This window comes from Chionomys nivalis, chromosome 11 (genome assembly GCF_950005125.1).
Source record: "Chionomys nivalis chromosome 11, mChiNiv1.1, whole genome shotgun sequence".
NCBI classification, from domain to species: domain Eukaryota; kingdom Metazoa; phylum Chordata; class Mammalia; order Rodentia; family Cricetidae; genus Chionomys; species Chionomys nivalis.
The window spans coordinates 18,780,571-18,798,742 of record NC_080096.1 but is presented as its reverse complement, the minus strand read 5'-3'; the positions used below and the strand labels follow the sequence as shown (position 1 = coordinate 18,798,742).

The window sequence follows — 18,172 nt, the reverse complement described above, 5'->3', positions numbered from 1 at the left end:
CAAAATTCACTTTCCAAGAATGCAAAAGCCCCAAGGCAGAAGAGAAATTAGAAGAGATATTTCTAAATTAGAATCTGTATTCAAGATTCCATACTTGCAGGGCTGAAAAGATGGCATAGTGGGTCAAGTTGTTAGTTTAATGAAAAGTCTGACAAGCTTCCCTCTCTCTCTCTCTCTCTCTCTCTCTCTCTCTCTCTCTCTCTCTCTCTCTCTCTCTCTCTCTCCATGCACATTCTATGTAAAGGTAGATGGAAAGAGGTTTATCAACTCCACAAGGTAAGCTGTCCTCTGACCTCTCACTCTGTGGCAATTTTATACACACACACACTTTTAAAGATTCCTATCCACTTCCAGGAGGAAGCATTTTTTGTATTGTAGTGGTTTGACACTGAACACACAATTCACACTTGGCTATTAAGCATCCATTGATGGTCCTTAACAAGTGCCAGGTCCACACACAAAGACGAGTATGTAAGACAAATAACAATCATTGGATTTCAGAGGCTCCATAAGGAATAATCATGTTTTTGGCCAAAGTCAATCTATAAACAATATTAAAGACCATTTCTCTGAACGGACAATGGCAAACTGCATCTATCCATCAGGCCATCAATCAATATTATAAGATCTAAAGCAACTCGGTTTGAGCACAATTCCCACCTCTTCAGAAATAACAGCAGTGTAAGAGTCCTAAACAGGTACTTCATGACTAGAGAAATGGCTGGGTAGTTAGGAATTCTTCCTGTTCTGCCAGAGGACGCAAATTCTGTTCCCAGCACCCACTTCGGCTGGCTTATGACCCACCTGTAATTCTAACTCCAAAGGATCCAACCTGCTCTTCTGGCACCTAAACACATGACATTTACTCACGCAAATAAATGCAACAATACTACTAATTTTCTTAGTATTATTTCATCAGCTAACTTTAAGAATGTCCCGGTCAGGCCGGGCGGTAGTGGCGCACGCCTTTAATCCCAGCACTCGGGAGGCAGAGGCAGGCAGATCTCTGTAAATTCGAGGCCAGCCTGGTCTACAAAGGGAGTTCCAGGAAAGGCTCCAAAGCTACAGAGAAACCCTGTCTCGAAAAACCAAAAAGAATGTCCCGGTCAGGCAGTGGTGGTATACACCTTTAAACCCAGCACTTGGGAGGTAGAGGCAGGAGGATCTCTGTGAGTTTGAGGCCAGCCTGGCCTACAGAGAGAGTTCCAGGACAGGTCCAAAGCTACAGAGAAACCCTGTCTCAGGAAAACAAAAAAGAATGCCGTCCAGGTTTACCAACCAAACCTGAACTACCATGATGACTACAGGCTGTCCAGAATCCCTAACTCTGAAGTTGTCAAGACCTTTCAAATGCAGAGTTACGACAAATATATCCACAAACAGCTCTAGAACTTAGCAGATTCCAACATAGCCATAGGAAACAGTACTACAGTGAAACCATTCTTTCAGGAATTTTATGGTTAGTATGCCATCTCGAAGTCACTGTGACACTAAGGTAAACTACAGGTCCGGAAATGGCTGTACAGTTTAAATTCTATGAAGTTCATGAAATTTGGAAAATCATTATGGATAAAGGACAAGTTAATATTTTGGAAGCCTCTATCTAGTCTTCCAAATCCCAAGCCCTAACTGATAAGAGTAGAAACCTCACACCTGGTCCTCTCTCTTTTAAATTCTTTCCTATCCAGTATCTAGTCAGTGTTAAGTGTTTGTGCCAGTTTTCTCAGGCCACTGGAGTCTCCAGATCTTCTGACCTGAAGTGGGAAAAGCTACAGGCAACCAAAGTCAGCATTATCTAAGTTTCTTTTTTCTTAATTTTGCTTTAAAAACAACCTGATAGCCTTTGTAACAGAGCTGAACCTAAAAATTATCATCAGGGCCATAATTACCTTCATATTCCCTGCTATTATCTGAGCTAAATCAAACAGGTTCTCACAGAAACACCAATCTTTAAAAAAAAAAAAAAAAGACCTTCACTTCTTGTGAAGTAACTGGTATCAGTCAGTGAATTTAGGTTGGTTTTTTGGGGGGAAGGGGTTAAGAAGAGGGTTTGTGTGTAATAATGGTAGTTGTGAGACAGAGTCTCACTATGTAGATCAGGCTGGCCTCAAAATCAGAGGGATCCACCTGCCTCTGCCTCCAGAGTTTTGGGATTAAAGGTGTGGGACACCATCCCTAGATTGGAGGTCTTAGTCTTAAAAGACACTGACAAATTATTCTGACCACTTCACAAGGCGACTGAGTCAGATTCTTTTTTGTTTGGTTTTGTTTTGTTCTTTCTCTGTGTAGCCCTGGCTGACCTGAAAACTGGTTTTATAGACCAGGTTAGTCTTAGCAAGTAGGTTTATAATGCACAGCTCAACAAGAGAGGGAGTGAGGCTGACACTGAGCCTTCAGTATCTTTCTCCTTTCTGGTATTCTAGAAATGTAAATCCAATCCAACAAGACCTCATGCCAAACTACAAATCCTTTTCCAAAGGAACAAGGTTTTAACTCAAAGTCTCCTAAGCCAAGCTTTTGGAACACATTTATTTCACTACTGAAACTTAGAGCATTCTTTCCAAACTTCTGTCGGCTTTTTCTACGTAACTGCAACTGACTTTTAACAGGGTTTTGTGTCTTCAACTTAGCAAGAAATCAAACCACAGAGGTTCCCTTCCAGGATGGCATCTTCTACTTGGTATTAGAACTACCTCTCCCATTTCTCTGTCCTGTCTGTGCTGCTCCACAGCACTTTCTTCGTCCCTATCCCTTTTTAAGCAGGGTTATTTTTTATTCCTCAGGAGGCAACTAGCATTATCTTTGCCTGAAAACTGTTTATTAATTTGCCTGTCAAACATTCTATAGAGCCGTTTACATCTTACTACAGAAACCTCCTGGGTACATATTGACAGCTCAGCAAGTATTTACACAAAGCTCTGAAACATTTGGCTCTTTCAGAGGCAGAAGCTGCTGTGTCAAGCCGAGAATCAAATACCTTTTCTTCTACCTTTTTTCCTCCACTAGAGAAGCAAGCTTCCCTCTAGCACAGCTCCAATCTGCAGAAAGCACACCTCTACACTACTAAAAGGAAAGGAAGAGAAACTGAGGTGTGTTAGGGGGAAAAGCACTTCCAGGACTACAGCAAGACACATCCTTACCCTTAAACAGGGTAAGGGAAGACAAATGACCTAAAGAATTTACAGTCTAACACTTAGTTTTTCCTCTTCCCAGCTCAGGAACTTTGTTTCTCTCAGCAAAACTTAAAGGGCAAGTCCAGGCACTCAGATCACAACCAACTGCCCAAACCAGACCCAGACCTGCCTCACCGCTCAGCCTCTCCAGAGCTAAATGCTACCTCTTCTCCTACTCTAACCACCCCCCTCAAAACAGTGAGCTGATGTTAAATTGTATCAATATCCACTTCCTATCCCACAACAGTGACTTGCCTCCTGGGGATCCTGAAGCCATTATTTTCAAGTTTTAATGAAGTCTGCCTAGTATTTCATTACCTTAACTGCTGCAAAAAAACTCCAGCCAGGTGAAATGACTAATGACAAACAGATTAACAGTTTTGAGACAAGTTTTTCTTTGTAGCACTCAACTTCTTTGAGCTTGTTCCTGCAAATCCCAGGAGATAAAAACCTTGAGTTCCTTAAGCCTAGGGGAAGAAAGATAACTTAAAAACACCACTGAAATTCAGGTCCAAACCTTAACTCCCAGGAAGACTGAGAGTTTGAAAGTCAATCTGAGCTACACATCAGGACCCAAGCTCCACAGACCCTAGGATCTCTCTCTCTCGCTCGCGCTCTCTCGCTCTCTCGCTCTCTCTCTCTCTCTCTCTCTCTCTCTCTCTCTCTCTCTCTCTCTCTCTCACACACTCTCACACACACACACACACACACACACACACCCGGGGGGTGGGGGGTGCCGCTGAAAAAGGAACACTATGGAAGACTATGAAAGAAACCAACGAGCTTCAACATAAAGCAAGCTTAGCTTATTTGGTGCACCAGCTAGCTTCATTTAACCAAAAATACAAATGACTTGCCCTGGGTCAGGTTCATGAGGAACCTAAGCCTCCCTCACTCTTGAGCTATAAATTCTCTAACCCTTCACCACTAGGCAACACAACTCAGTGTGCAGTTAAGGACCAATCTAAACAAGCAAACCAAAGAACCAACAAAGATAAAAGCTAGGTGGATTCTGAATCTCTTTCAGAGCCCCAGGAATCACAGTTCACTGGAAGGGTACTTATCAATTTATTCTATATGCTTTATCGGGTTGTTTGTGATGAGACAGTTTCTTGCTACGTAGCTCTCTCTGCCTGTCTCCAGAAACAGAAATCGCATGGTCCCTCAGCCTCCTACTGGATTATACATGTGCATGGTCCAGCAGCCTCCTACTGGATTACAGGCATGTGCATGGTCCCTAGGCCTCCTACTGGATTATACACTTGTGCATGGTTCCTCGGCTTCCTTACTGGATTACAGGCATGTGTATGGTCCCGCAGCCTCCTACTGGATTATGACCATGTGGTACACTTTTTTCCCTCTTGATACAGTTTCCCTCTAGGTAGTCCAGGCTGGCCTGGAATTCACTAGGTTAGCCTTAAATTCAAGATCTTCCTGCCTCAGTCTTGTGAGGCTTGGAAAACAGGAGTCAACTTCCATTCCTGGCTCTTGAACACCATTTAAAAAAAAAAAATCTGCATGCTGCCATTGCTTCTAAAATTTAGAGAATTTAAGCAAATCAATACAGTCTTTTGGAGGTGGGGCCAGGAGAGGGCCTAGCCCATTACTTTGTTAGCCTAGTTCTCCAGCTGCTGCGTGAACACCTAGTGTGGCTGACATCACACCTGTATAAACTGATCCAACAGACTACAGCAGAGGGAGGCTTCAACTGAAGGGGAAAAGTCCTCACCCAAATCAGTACAGAAGAAGTCAACCTTGCTGCCTCCTCTCTCCTCACTCCACTACCCCAGGTCCCTGCACCACCATCATCCACAGCAGGGAGAGATGAAGTCTCCACCACTGGATCTTCTCTATGTGGTTTTCCTGGCCCCTTCTAAGAAAGAACCCTCACTTGTTCTGTATCACAGCCAAAACAGGCATCTGTCACATATCCCGATAAATCCAGGATTCTCTTATGTTTCCCAGAAGTCTGGAATATTAGTGTCCAGCAGAAACTAACAGCCTTGCTTCTACAGTCATATCCAGAACTATTCATTTTAGCTCTGCTTGGTTTGGTAATCGGAGTCTCTGTGGATCAAGCTGGCCTCAAACTTCCGATCCCTCTCCACCTCATAAATACATGCGCCACCACACCAAGCTATATTTCATTTTTTATATATAATAGACTAGTATTACTCAGGATATACTGCTAAAAGTGACCTAAGTAAAAATCTTAACATAAACTAACTCCCTCAGGCAACCTAAAACTCTATTGTCAGTCCCATATGAAACATGCTACTGGTTATTAAAAAGGATGAAGGAAAACTTTGCTGTGATGGTCCTAGTCCCTATGAAAAACACGTACTAATCTTTATTTCTTAAAATCAAAGTCAAATAACATCATCACCTTACTTAACCATGTGCTAGGAAAAAATATTCTTTTGTTTTGCTTTGAGACAGGATCTCTCACTGTACAGCCCTGACTAGTCTAGAACATTCCATGCAGACCAGGCTGGCCTGGAACTCACAGAATTCCACCTACTTCTGTCTCCCAAGACCTACCACACCTAAGCCTAAAAAAAATAGTCTTTAAACTATGATTGGGTTGGGGAAAGGAACGACCTTCCTTAAAAATACTCAGGGACTAGCGATATAGCTCAGTTGTCAGAGTGCTTACCTAGCATGTGTGAAGTCCTGGATTCAACCCCCAGCTCTACATTAAAAACCTGGCCTAGAGCTGTAGAGACAGATGATGGTTCAGCAGTTAAAAACACTTACTGATCTTGCAGAGGACCTGGGTTCGATTCCCAGCACCCACAGACAGCTCACAACTGTAACTCCAGTTCAGACACATAGCCACGTCTGGCACCTGTATACATCTGGTGCACATAATTCATGTAGGTGCACAATCACATTCACATAAAAGTTTTAAAATCTACAAAAATAGAATAAGCCTGGTGACACATGCATATATAGATCCCACAACTTTGGGGTGGAAACAAGAGAATCAAGAGGTCAAAGTTGTCCTTGCTTGAGTTCAAAGCCAAGAGACTCCAAAGGGCATGAGAGGTTTATCCCCAGGAAACCCCCTGCAGCCCCCAGACTGCACATCTGGAGCTGTACTATCTCGACCACAAGTCACCGTTCTCCAGCTCATTCCCTGCATCTCAGAACTGAAATGAAACTGAACAGAAAATTTACTTTCTGAGTGCTGGGACCTAGTGTGATCAAAGAGAGTTAAAAAAAAAAAATTCATCCAACAGCAGCAGACTCAAGATTCTAACCAAGGGCTGAACCTACATTCTTATCATGTCCCCCGCACAGAACATATAGCCACTACCTAGACATGGAATGCTCAATTATTTAATGACCAAAACCAGAAATTACTGTACTACCAAAGTTGATTTAAAAATAAATAAAACATAGCTCCCGCCTGTAATCCTAGCACTTGGGAGGCAGAGACAGGAGTTCAAAATCAACCTAAGCTACATAAACATTGTAAGTTCCAGAACATCCTGAGGTACACAAGACTGACACAAAACAAAACTCAGTTTTTAATAAACCTTGACACCCACTCCTGATTATTTCTTCTAAAAGTTCAAGAAAGGAAAATTTCTTAGTCAAAACAAAGCGAGGAAAAGCAGACATAAGACATACATCGCAGAGTGACTGGAGAGGCTGTGCACACTGTCTTCTAAGACAGAACTTATCCTCGAGACAGCAGGAAAAAATTCAGTATGCCCCTATTCTCAGAGATGAAGACCACTGGACAAGACCGTAGCATCGCAGGAGTGCTGCCTTCCATGGCTATTTTCAGAGTTCCCAGCTCAACAGAAGAGTACAAAAGTAGTTCTAAAATGAGGGGGAATGCGGGAAATCACTGTCCCACAAACACAACCCAGCACAAAGGTACAGCTGCTGGGAATGGGGATCCGAGAACATCCCTCCCCTCTGTGGAAATATCATGTCCTTCCCAAAGCACCAAGGAAGAGGAAAGCAAAGTAAAATCAAACAGATTGTAAGAAAAGGTACCAAAAAGTGACCATCATAAATAAGTGGCATTGTAGGTCATATCTTTACACCCTGAAAGATAAAAGGGAAAAAAGAAAAGAGGTACACAACTTAAAATACAAAGAAAAGTACTGGCCAATCTCGATTCTAAAGCCCTAAAAAGAATGCTGACAAAACAATATTCCAGGAAAAAGTCATAAATTTCGTAAAAAAGGACTTTTAGGAGACAATCCCTCTCTAAATCTGGAAGACATCAACATCTCTTTCAATTTAGTTCTTCTCTCCAAAGTTCAACTAACAAAAGAAAAGTGTTAACAAGATTCAACACGTAAACAAAGAAAGACGCAAGCTATGCTTAAAAGGGAACTCTTGATCCTAATATCAAATTCTGTCAGAAAGCTCTAAGCAAAAATATTAACAAAACCCATCTTCTTCCCCTACAGATCCCCACATTTGCCATTCAGTAAAATAATTTCAGTCCTGTAAAGTGGAACAGTGTCAAAAATTACTCAAGACAAATGTATCCTCAGAGCCATCAAAGAACTCATTTATACCATCAGGAAAGTCACAAAACCAAAACAAACAGCAAACCCATTGTAGAGAAAAACCCAGCTACTGTTCCAACAACACAGAATCTATTTCAGACTGCATAAAACAGAACAAGCAAAATAAACCCAAGGTACAAGCGAAATGCCATCGCCCCCTCTTTTGTTTCAGGCACAATGTAACAAGGGCAGCCTGTCTGGGGCTCTGCTCCTGCTGATACAGTATTGCTGCTTAAACCTCCCTCCTCAAGGTCACAGCCAATTTCAGCTCTGGAATAAAAGGAGGATAGCGGCAGCGATGGTTTGGGTTATCACTGGCAGAAAAGCAGAGTGTAAAAGTTTATGAGCTCATCAGGATTGTTGTACCATTACATCAGAGGCAATTATAAATGGCCAAGAGCAGAAGATGGGGAGCCAATCAGATCACAGATAGGATGTCAACCTAAGACCAACTGTCTCCTGGCTTTGACAGAAGGATTTTACCTCCATAATTCAAATCCCAAACCAAAGCAATCTGCACTTACTACTCCAATCACTCAGCTGTTTACCAGCACTTCCAGAGAGAAGCCCAGGCAACTGGGCCGGCTGAGCCAAAGACAAGAGGCGGCCCGGGCGGCCCAGGGCGAACCACGGTCGGCCTCAAGCTGCCCCCGAGCAGGCCCCAGGTCTCCCCCGAAGTCCCCCGAGCCCTAGGGGCCACTCTTTAAAAGCACATTTTAGGGGACGGCCTAGAGGAAGGCAAGGGGGACAGAGGAGCGGCAGGTGAGCAAGAAAACGTTGCTTCTTTCTCCTGCGTTCCTGACACTGCCTACACCCCTACCCTGGACCCCCAGCATCCCCTCGCCCGGGCCTGGCCCTTCCAGGCCCACTTTGCTCCGCACCCCCCGAAGACCCCCAGAGTTCGAAAGGACGAGCCGAGAGGGAGAAACCGGACAGACACCTTCGGAGAAGCCCCACACAAAGGCTGATCGAGGGAAGGAGAGGAAGGCAGACAGGCAGCCATTTTAAGAGAGAAGAGCCAGACAATGGCAGCTCCCCGGCAGTGGGGGCCCAGGCCTGAAGGGAGCCCACGGCCAAGGCCTGCTCCCCGAGGCCGCCACCCCCCTACCCCCCGGCCCCGCTCGCCCCAGCCCCCTCCCCACTCAGCTGTGTACCTGAGGGGTCCGGGCGAGCGGCTGCCCCCCGCCGCCGCTGCTCCCGGGGCTCATGGGCGCGTGGTGGCTCCTTTGTTGGGCCCCTCCCGAGGCGGCCGCTGCCGCCGCCGCCGCCGCAGCCCCCCAGCACTGCGAGGCCATGTCCGCCGGGCCCTTGCCCGCGCCCCCGTCCTGGGGCCCGCCGCCGTAGTCGCCCCCGGGGTAGCCCTGGTAGCCCCGGGCCGAGCTGGGCGACGTGAGCAGTTGGTTGAGGGTGGGGGTGGCGGTGGGCTGGGGAGTTCCCCCGCCGGCCGCTGAGGGGCCGCCTCCCCCCATGGCCCCGAAGCGCTGCTGAGCGAAGGACGAAGACGACGAGGAGGCAGAGGCGCTGGAGGAGGGAGGCGGCTTGGAGCCGGCGGTCGCCGCGCCGGAGCCCGGAGTGCCACCTCTCGGGGAGCTCAGCGCGTAGGCCTGGGGGGGCGGGGGGTAGGCGCTGCGGTTGGGGTAGTAGGAGTTGTACTGGTGGTTGGGGAAGCCGTGGTCGTGCGAGTTCTGCTGGGGCCCGGCGTAGGGCTCCAGGCCCCCGCCGCCGCCGCTCTGCAGCGCTGCCAGGCCAGGGCTTTGTTGTCCGCCATGTTGTTGGTGGAAGACGGCGGCCGCGGCGGCGGCGACGGCAGACGGGCTCCGGCCGTAGGGTGGCCCGAAGCCGTAGGCGGGGGGCGGCAGGGCGGCCGCAGCTGAGTGAGGAGGCGCCCCCACCCCGTCGCTGTTACCGCCGCCGCCGCCGCCGGGCGGCTCCGGGAGGTTATTGTTCAGGGCGGGCCTAGGGCCCGCGTTCCCGTTCGAGTTCTTCAGGTCCGGCTCCGCGCCGGGCCCGCCGCCGGCTCCTCCAACGCCGCCGCCGCCACCCCCATTGCTCTCGGCCCCGTCCTGCAGCTCCTTTCCCAGCGGCTGCGGCGGCCCCACGGCGGGGCCCTCGCTTTCCTGCCCGGCGGCTGCCTTCATTTCCCCGCGCTCGGCCGCTGCTGCCGCCGCCTCGCCCCCCGCCTCCTCCCGCTGCTGCTGCTGCTGCTCGGCTTTCTTCAGCTCCGAGGGCGGCGGCGGCGGGTTGCCCAGGCTGCTGGCGGCGGCGGGGGCGACCTGCGCGGCCATGATTCCCGCTGTCTCGTCCGCGGAGAGACCCGGCCCTGTCTTCGTCTTCTCCCCCCCTCCCACCCCGCCCCGGGGCCGAGTCCCCCGGGCTGCCCTCCCCACCCGCCCGGGCGGGCCTCGCGGGGCTCCGCTGCTGTGCTGCGCTCGCTCCTCTCCCCCCCGCCCCGCCGGCTCAGGCTCCGGGCTGGCGGCGGCGGCGGAGGAGGAGGCGGCGGCGGCGGCAGCCGAGGCGCCGGCGGCTCAGCTGCTCCCGGCTCTGTAGGCTCGGGACCCGGCTCTCCCGGCTCATTCCCCCCAAGCCCTTGCCTGGGAATGAGGGGGGCGGTGGAGGCTCCGCTCCCCAGGGCCTGGCCCCGCTGTGACTCTCCGCTTTCTGCTGCCGGAGAAAGGAGGGAGGGAGGGAGGGAGGCGAGGGGGAGGGGGCGGGAAGGGAGGGAGGGAGCAGGGGGGGAGGGGGGACCCGGGACGGGCGGGCTGGAGGGCGCGAGGCAGCGGACGGGGCGCCGGGAGGCAGAGTAGGAGCGCGGCTCTGGCGGGCGCCCTGCCTCGCCTCCCCGGCAGCGGCTCGGGCCGAGGCTGCTGCGCGGCGGAGGACGGGCGGGCGGGCGAGCGAGCGAGCGAGCGAGCGGGCGGGCGGGCGGGCGGGTGGCGGGACTGAGCGGCTAGAGCGCCCCACTCTCCTCCGAGTCCCCCTCACTCCGACACGAGGCTCAGCACTGCCATTTTACCCAGCGCCGTCGCGGCCTCCCGAAAAACCCGGAGTGGAGCGCGGAGCGGGCGCAGGCCGTGGAATGGACTCGCTCCCTTCCCCTCACAAAGGAGGAGGGGAGAGAAGGAGCCGCGGCGGCGGCAAGCCCTCAGCCTCTTTCGCTCGGCAGCGCCGCCGCCGAAGGCTTCGGGGAAAACCCGGCCCGGAGTCGGTGCCGCCGGAGCCTGCGCCGCCTCTCGCGCGGCGTTCCCATCCCGGCCTGTCCCCTCCCGGCCGCCCCGAAGGGAGCGGGCCGCGTGAACTTTACCCGCGCCTGCAAAATTGGCCTGAGCCCGAAACCGCGGCCCGGGCCTGACCCCCTGGCACCGGGCCTGGTGTCTTGGCTGCGACTTAGCACGTCGCCAGCACTTTGCTGCTTCAAAGGCTCTCGCAGACCTGCACGGGAGCCCCAGCTGAGGGGGACCCGCTTTTCACCCCCTTGGGCTAGCCCCAAAGGAGGACTGACCATTGTTCAGACTCGCCGTCCTCCCAGTCCCTGCCCTCATTAGCCCGCCCTGACAAGGCCCTGGGGGCATGAGGTCTGGATTAGCCCCATTTTACCGACTGACAGAAGGGAGGGGACTGCCCAGGTCACTCAGAGTCAGAGGGCAGAAGAGTGTGGCGGTGAAAAGTGGAGTCACCAAAGCTGCATCTTATCTACTTAGCCAAAGAAAAGGAGAGAGAGAGAGAGAGAGAACACTCCAGTTGTGAGCAAATTCAACAATGGGATCAGAGTGTCAGAAGGCGTTGGAATCAAACATGGGCATCCCACCACCTCACTTTAAAGATGGTGGCTACTGATCCTTGGAGGCCTAAGACAGTCCTCCAGGCCCACCAAGCTCCATAAGCTCTTCCTGGGAACCGCGCTCACAGGGTCAGCAGCCCAGTGTCCTGAGTCAGAACCTCGGAAGACTGGGAACAGCCCACAGCAGGGGCTCCAGGGACGGGCAGAACCTCAGTGTCCAAAACCACTGCAGAAGAGGGATGCAGAAAATGGAAACCGTTTTCTCTTTAAAGAGAGGAAAAGCAGAGCCTAAGAGGTCACAGAAAGCGGATGCCCCTCAGATCTGTTGTCTGTCCCAAGGTGTAAAAACTCCTTGAAGTTTACCAGAAACCCTAAGGCCAGGTTTATCTGAAAAGATCAAGGCATTCAGAGTTGTCGCCTCTACAGGCCTTGCCAACCCCACAGCAGCCTTTTCTTCTCTGGCAGGCTTGGAATGCTGTGACAGGGCATGCTAGGAGAAACCTGAGGGAATACCTGCTTCTCACCAGGCCAGGGGGGCCGGCATCGCCCACAGAAGCCCTCTTCCCCCTCACACTGCATAGATGGAGACTTGGGCCACAGGACATCATTTTAGAACTTGTGGATTCCACGGCCCCTAGAGTTCTGACCACTCTAGGTCACCACAGATGATCCCCAAAGGCTAAATTGAGTTCTACCCCCAAGGAAAATCAAGAACATTCTACACTACAAACCTTCCTTGTGATCTAGAGTGGGGAGCCGGCCTGAGCCCCAATGCTTACCCATCCCCCAACGAAGAACCAAACGAACCTGCCAAGATGATGGGACTGGCTGGTGTGGACCAGGGCCCTCTTTCCTTCACAGTCCTCTGGAGCAACAACTCCACTGGTGCATTAGGTCCTACAAACCAAATTATAGGCTGCCTCAGAAATGGAGCTTTGCTATTTAATCAACGGCCTCAGAGCTGCCAAACAGTCCTGAGTCCCGCACACAAATGAGGAATTTTTTACATGCAATTACCCTGCCATTTTCCTCAGAGCTGGGGTGTAATGGGAAACCTGGAGCCCAGTGAAAATCTGGAAGCCAGAATGGATTCGTCTTCAGGGAAAGTCCACATGGCCTTCTTCCATGGCCGGGAATATGAAAAGCGCCAAAATCCCTTTCCCTACACGTGGTCACGCTGTTTTGAAAACAGCCACCATTTTAATCTAGCAGTGAGGCAAAGTGCATAAAATACATCCACCTGGGTCAGGAGAGCGAGTGTTTCTCCCCTACTTTTTTTTTATGCCAAATCTTTGGAGTCTTCCACTCAAAGCTCTACAGCATTAAGCTCAGGACTGCTGGGCTGAGGAACTTTCTTAGAAACTGGTCCATCCGCTTTCCCCAGGGGCACTGGGACGGGAAAGGGGGAGGGGAGGAGCGGGCACGTGGCTGGCCCGAGCAGCGAGACCCCGACTCGGGGCCGTGGGTCCTCCCCTCGGTATTTTTCCCCCCAACTGCCCCTGCCTTTTCACCCCACACCCAGGCAGCTCAGGAATCCCGGCGCAGATTAGGAGGCTAGGACAGCGCTCCCCTCACGAAAGCGCCTCTGCCACCGACAGCCTGATGGCAAATATGGACTGAATCGTTGACATGGAAACCGGACTAAAGTCTCGTTCGCTCGCTCTCACAGGAGAGTTCTTATCGCCGAGCCCGGCAGGACGGCACTCGGCAAAGGCGGACCGGATCCGGGACTGCGCGGATCGGGTGCCGATTCTGGGCGCCGGAACTCCGGCGTCTGCCACAGCCAAGGAAAGGGGGCTGGGCTGCCGGCAGCCAGCGGCTGAAAATGGCAGAGGATGTGCTCTCATTTTCTCGAGCTGCACAGCGTGCATGGATTGGGCCCGCGGATGAGGGATGAACCTAGGAAGATCCCACACAGTCAACCGCAAAATGTGGAAGCTGGGCCCGGAGGGCTCGCTAGAAGAAAGAAACGCTTGTAGGGAGGACCAGTGCTTCCTCCCTCGCAGTTTGCTCACTCTCAATGCCTGAAACACAAAACTCCTCAAACAAACAAAAGGTCGGCCTCGTCTCCCCGCAGGCCTCCGGCCCCTGCTCCACTCGGGCCAGGACGGCGCTGGCGACGGGGAAGGGGTCGGCAGGGCTCCGGGCTGGGGCGTGCAGAGCCGGGCTGTGGCCCCCGCACATTCCCGCCGTGGCGCCGCAGCAGACACCCAGCCGAGCGCTCTCAAGTGCGAACTGGAGCTGCGAGTTTGAGCAAAAGGGCAACTGTGTCAGTTGACGGAAGCCAGAAGCAGAGTTCAAAGCCTGGCGTGGATTTCCGTCTGGAGCCGTGTTTCTTAAAGTTTGTAACTCCGTGTGAAGAAACAGCCCCAGCGGAGGCTTTGGGATCGGTGTGAAAGTCTAGCACTACCATCTGACAGTGAGCCGCAAAACTTTGGGCTGCACATTAAGCGAGGAAAGTGGATTGAAGCTAGAGTCAAGGCAATTCATTATGCTGCCGGCTCGCAGACAGGAGCGGTAAGATATGAACTGGATTGTCTCGGCCCGGGAACGGAGTCCGAATGGCGCTCACCGCTCTTTCGCGGTAAACTTGCGCCTGCCTAGGACCTAAGAAGATGCCCAAAGAGCAGGCCTTGAGGCTTCCAGCTTGGAGCGCTCTCACACTGCTTTTCTGGAGTCCTTTTCCATTCATTTCAAAGTCTTAAAACAATTTGGGAGATTGTACATTCTACAAAAATAATAAAGGACCCATTTTAAGAAATGTTCATTTCTGAATAAGACTTTTTCTCTCAACGAAGAAAAATAGCCTTGGGCATAAATCCACTGACTTTTCATGTTAACACAAGAATTATCTTCACCACCAGCTCTCTCACAAAGTGAAATACAAAATAAAATAACTGCAGTTCAGTGGTAGGGTCCCTCGTTTTGTATGGATAAGACCCTGGGATCTGATTCCCAGCAGTGCTCAAATAATAACGACATAAACTAAATACAGGTCCGTGCTGGTTCTGGTCTGTGGATGATTTCAAATAAACATAACTCCCAAGGTCAACCTGACAGAAGGAAAACACCAAGTCTTTCACAGTTTGCTTTGGAATCTCATCTTACTCTCGACTTACTGTTTGTTTGTTTTTTGAAAAGATAGTAAAACAATTGCCAACATTTTTTTAAAAAGTGATTCGAGTTTTATGTAATTACTGGGCAGATCAGGATTGTGGGGAGTGTCATCAGAAACAGGGTCTCACCTATTGGCCAGGCTGGCCATGAACTTGCCTTGGTCCTCGGCCTCAGTTACGAGGTTCTTCGTTACCCCACCCGGCTCACATCAGCACTTCAGAATTCTTGTTTCTACTGAGTCTCACTGAAGATTTGTGCTCACCAAATGAACAAAAATAGTGTTTGAAAACCTGTTTCCAAAGAAGCTAGTTGGCTACAACACCGTCATCAAAGTCGAAATGACCTTTCTGTGCGTGGCACCAGGAAGGGCACAGCCGCAAATCCCGAAACCAGTGGGAAGTGATTTTGTTTTGTTCTCTAAAGCCTAGTTAGGAAAAGCTTCACAGTCCATAGAAGATAACTGGAAGAGAGAGCATTAACGCCAAGGATGGAGAAGGAAGTCGGAAAGGATAACTCCAGCCTTCCCGGAGACCATCTCTCAGCCCTTCTTGCTTGCTTACTTCCTCACCAAGGTGGGCCCCAGTGAGGGAGTTCCTCCCAGCAACTCTGAAATGGATCTGGAATGGAGTCTTCTGCTCCTCCCCAGAATCTGTGGAAAAGATATAGAAAGAAGCAAAACACAGTAGGGGGGCAGGGAGCATAGGAAAAAATGGAGGGAGGAGAGCATGCCCTCTGAGACAGAGGCAGCTGAAATCCCAGATGCTGCGCTGTTCTCCACAACACAACCACTTCAAGGAATCCCCCACATGACCCTCCTAGGCTTTTCATGGTAGAATCAAAGACAATCCAAAGGAATCTTTGAAGCATGAGACAGGAAGTGAACGGCCCTCGGGGAAAGCTTTCTGAGTAGCTTTGGTTGGCTTTGAACTGATCTATCACTGCTGAGAAGGATGTCTTCCAAAGATGAAGTGGGCCCAGCCCCCAGGGTAGTCATGAGACCCCTTTCTCTGGTGGTGATGGAGCAGGGACACCACAGAAAGCTGTCACACTATCACTTGCCTTCCTACAGAAGCAGCAGCCTAGTTTGTCATGGCCTGCGCACCATGAGACCACTGTAGCCTCTGAAGAGGACATCACTGCCCGTCCAGCTCTGCTAGAGATGAGAATGAACCAACACCATCTAGCCTATTCAACAGATCCTTTAGAAACCATGCACGCACCGTCAGTCACACTCACACATGGCAACATGTATATATACACACACACACACCGGCACTCAGACACACACTCATACACATTTACACTCACGTACACTCAGACACACACACTCAGACACATTTACACTCACGTACACTCACAAACACTCAGACACACTTACACTGGCGTACACTCACACTCAGACACACACTCATACACACTTATACTCACATACACTCAGACACACACTCATACACACTTACACTCATGTACACTCATATATATATCCAGCATATTGTGTTTCGTGACTGGAGCCCATCCACACAAGAATATACAATACTAGCCTTAAACACTGTATTTCTTTCCTAAACAAACAAGAATCTAGAATACACTTGATGTACTGGAGATTGAACCCATAGCCTAGCAGCATGCTGGACAAGCGTCTATCATCTATCACTGAGATATCTTGCAGCAAAATTATACTTTTACATATATATATATGTGTGTGTGTGTGTGTATGTATGATAGTCAACTTAGAAACTGAGCTGTATCCTCAGTCCAAGATAACACTTTTTTTTTTTTTTTGGTTTTTCGAGACAGGGTTTCTCTGTGGTTTTGGAGCCTGTCCTGGAACTAGCTCTCGTAGACCAGGCTGGTCTCGAACTCACAGAGATCCGACTGCCTCTGCCTCCCAAGTGCTGGGATTAAAGGCGTGCGCCACCACCACCCGGCAAGATAACACATTTTTTTAAGACTTTTTAAAAAATATATACTCTTATGCTGTGCGGTGGGTGGTTTTTGCCCTTAATCCCAGCTCTTGGGAGGCAGAGACAGTCTAATCTGTGTGAGTTCAAGGCCAGCTTGATCTACTCAATGAATTCCAGGACAGTCAGGGCTACAAAATGAGACCTTGTCTCAAAAACCAAATCAAAAAGTAATCTTATTGATTATCATTATCGGGTTTTTGGTTTAGTTTGGTTATAGATTTTCAAGACCAGGTTTCTCTGTGGCTCACTGAGTTATGCGGTAGGCATGGCACAGCATCTGAGCAATGTTCCGAGCAGGGCAAACGGTCTCTACCCTGACTTTCTTGCAACTGCTCATCTTCAGTCCCTAGTTGCTTGTGTTCTTCGGACCCAGTTCCCACCAACATCAGCCTTCTACTCAGGCCAGAAGTCTTGCGTGGTATTCTTTCACCCCGATATAAACACTGTAGCTTGTTGATATTAAGAACATCCCAAGCCGGGCGGTGGTGGCGCACGCCTTTAATCCCAGCACTTGGGAGGCAGAGGCAGGTGAATGTCTGTGAGTTCGAGACCAGCCTGGTCTACAAGAGCTAGTTCCAGGACAGGCTCCAAAGCCACAGAGAAACCCTGTCTCGAAAAACCAAAAAAAAAAAAAAAAAAAAAAAAGAACATCCCAAGGCAGTATTTACAAACTTCATTAAGTTCCTCCACCCTTGCTTGGCTTTAACCCTCTCCTAGACTACTGATAAATGCTGCAGAAATTGCGTTTATTGCTACTTCTTGGCGGCAGAAATTTCCAAAATTCTACAGTGAAATTCAGCAGAGAGGGACTAGAGAGATGAATCACCAGTTACAGAGAAGAACAATGGAACTTGGACCCCCGCAGGTTGGCGGGGGTGGGGAGATGACTCCAAACCACCTGTGACTCCAGCTCCAGGGGTTCCCCTGCCTTCTGCTCTTCACGCACGTGCGTGCTTGTGCGCATACACACAGAGACACCCACACAAATAAAAATGATAAAAAGTAATCTTTAAAAAGGAAAGAAATCCCCCAGAGAGCCCTGTAATACAACGGAACCAGGACTAAAGGTGGTAGCATAGTCAGGCTGAGCCCCAAGAATTCAAGGCTACCTCCTGACAGCTGCCTGTGGACACTTCATATCTCAGCGACCTGCTGAAGGAAGAGCGATGAGTTTAGGTGTTTCTTCTCCATCCCCCCAATAGGCTATCTATCGGACTGAGTCTCCCTGCCAATCACCTCTACCACACACACACACACACACACACACACACACTTCTGACGTTGAACTTTAAAGTGTGATGGCAAAGGATAAACACTTAGCAGGAACAGCAGGAGAAGAGTTTTCTAAACAACAGAGCTCCTTGACAGTAAGAGACCTTGATGTTCCGCTTAGCTTGTGTAGATACTTCTTTAATTTTTTTAATTCCATGCCTTGCTTTGTGCCTGTTTGGGTGTCCAAACACAGGTCCTCTTGCTTGCATGGCAAGCACTTTGGTGATTGAGCTCTAGCCATAGACTCTAGAAAAATAATTATATTTATTTTGTGCATATGACTATTTGACCTGCATGTGTGTAAGGGCGTTCATTGCCTGCATGTCTGGTACC

General features: G+C 50.1%; 1 protein-coding gene across 2 annotated transcripts in view; it reads right to left on the bottom strand.

Moving 5' to 3' along the window:
• The window catches only part of Arid1a (AT-rich interaction domain 1A), an 80,428-nt gene extending 68,071 nt beyond the window's left edge, over positions 1-12,357 (bottom strand). Inside the window, exon 1 of one of the 2 annotated variants that reach the window (XM_057783663.1) lies at positions 12,294-12,357. Coding sequence is in view for 1 of the 2 variants with exons in the window: in XM_057783662.1 (XP_057639645.1) it covers positions 8,863-9,993 (1,131 nt within the window). In the remaining variant the exon portion in view is untranslated. Of the gene's footprint in view, positions 1-8,862; positions 10,030-12,293 lie in introns of those variants that run through there. The other variant, XM_057783662.1, reaches the window with a different exon arrangement.
• Between the last annotated feature and the right edge of the window lie 5,815 nt (positions 12,358-18,172).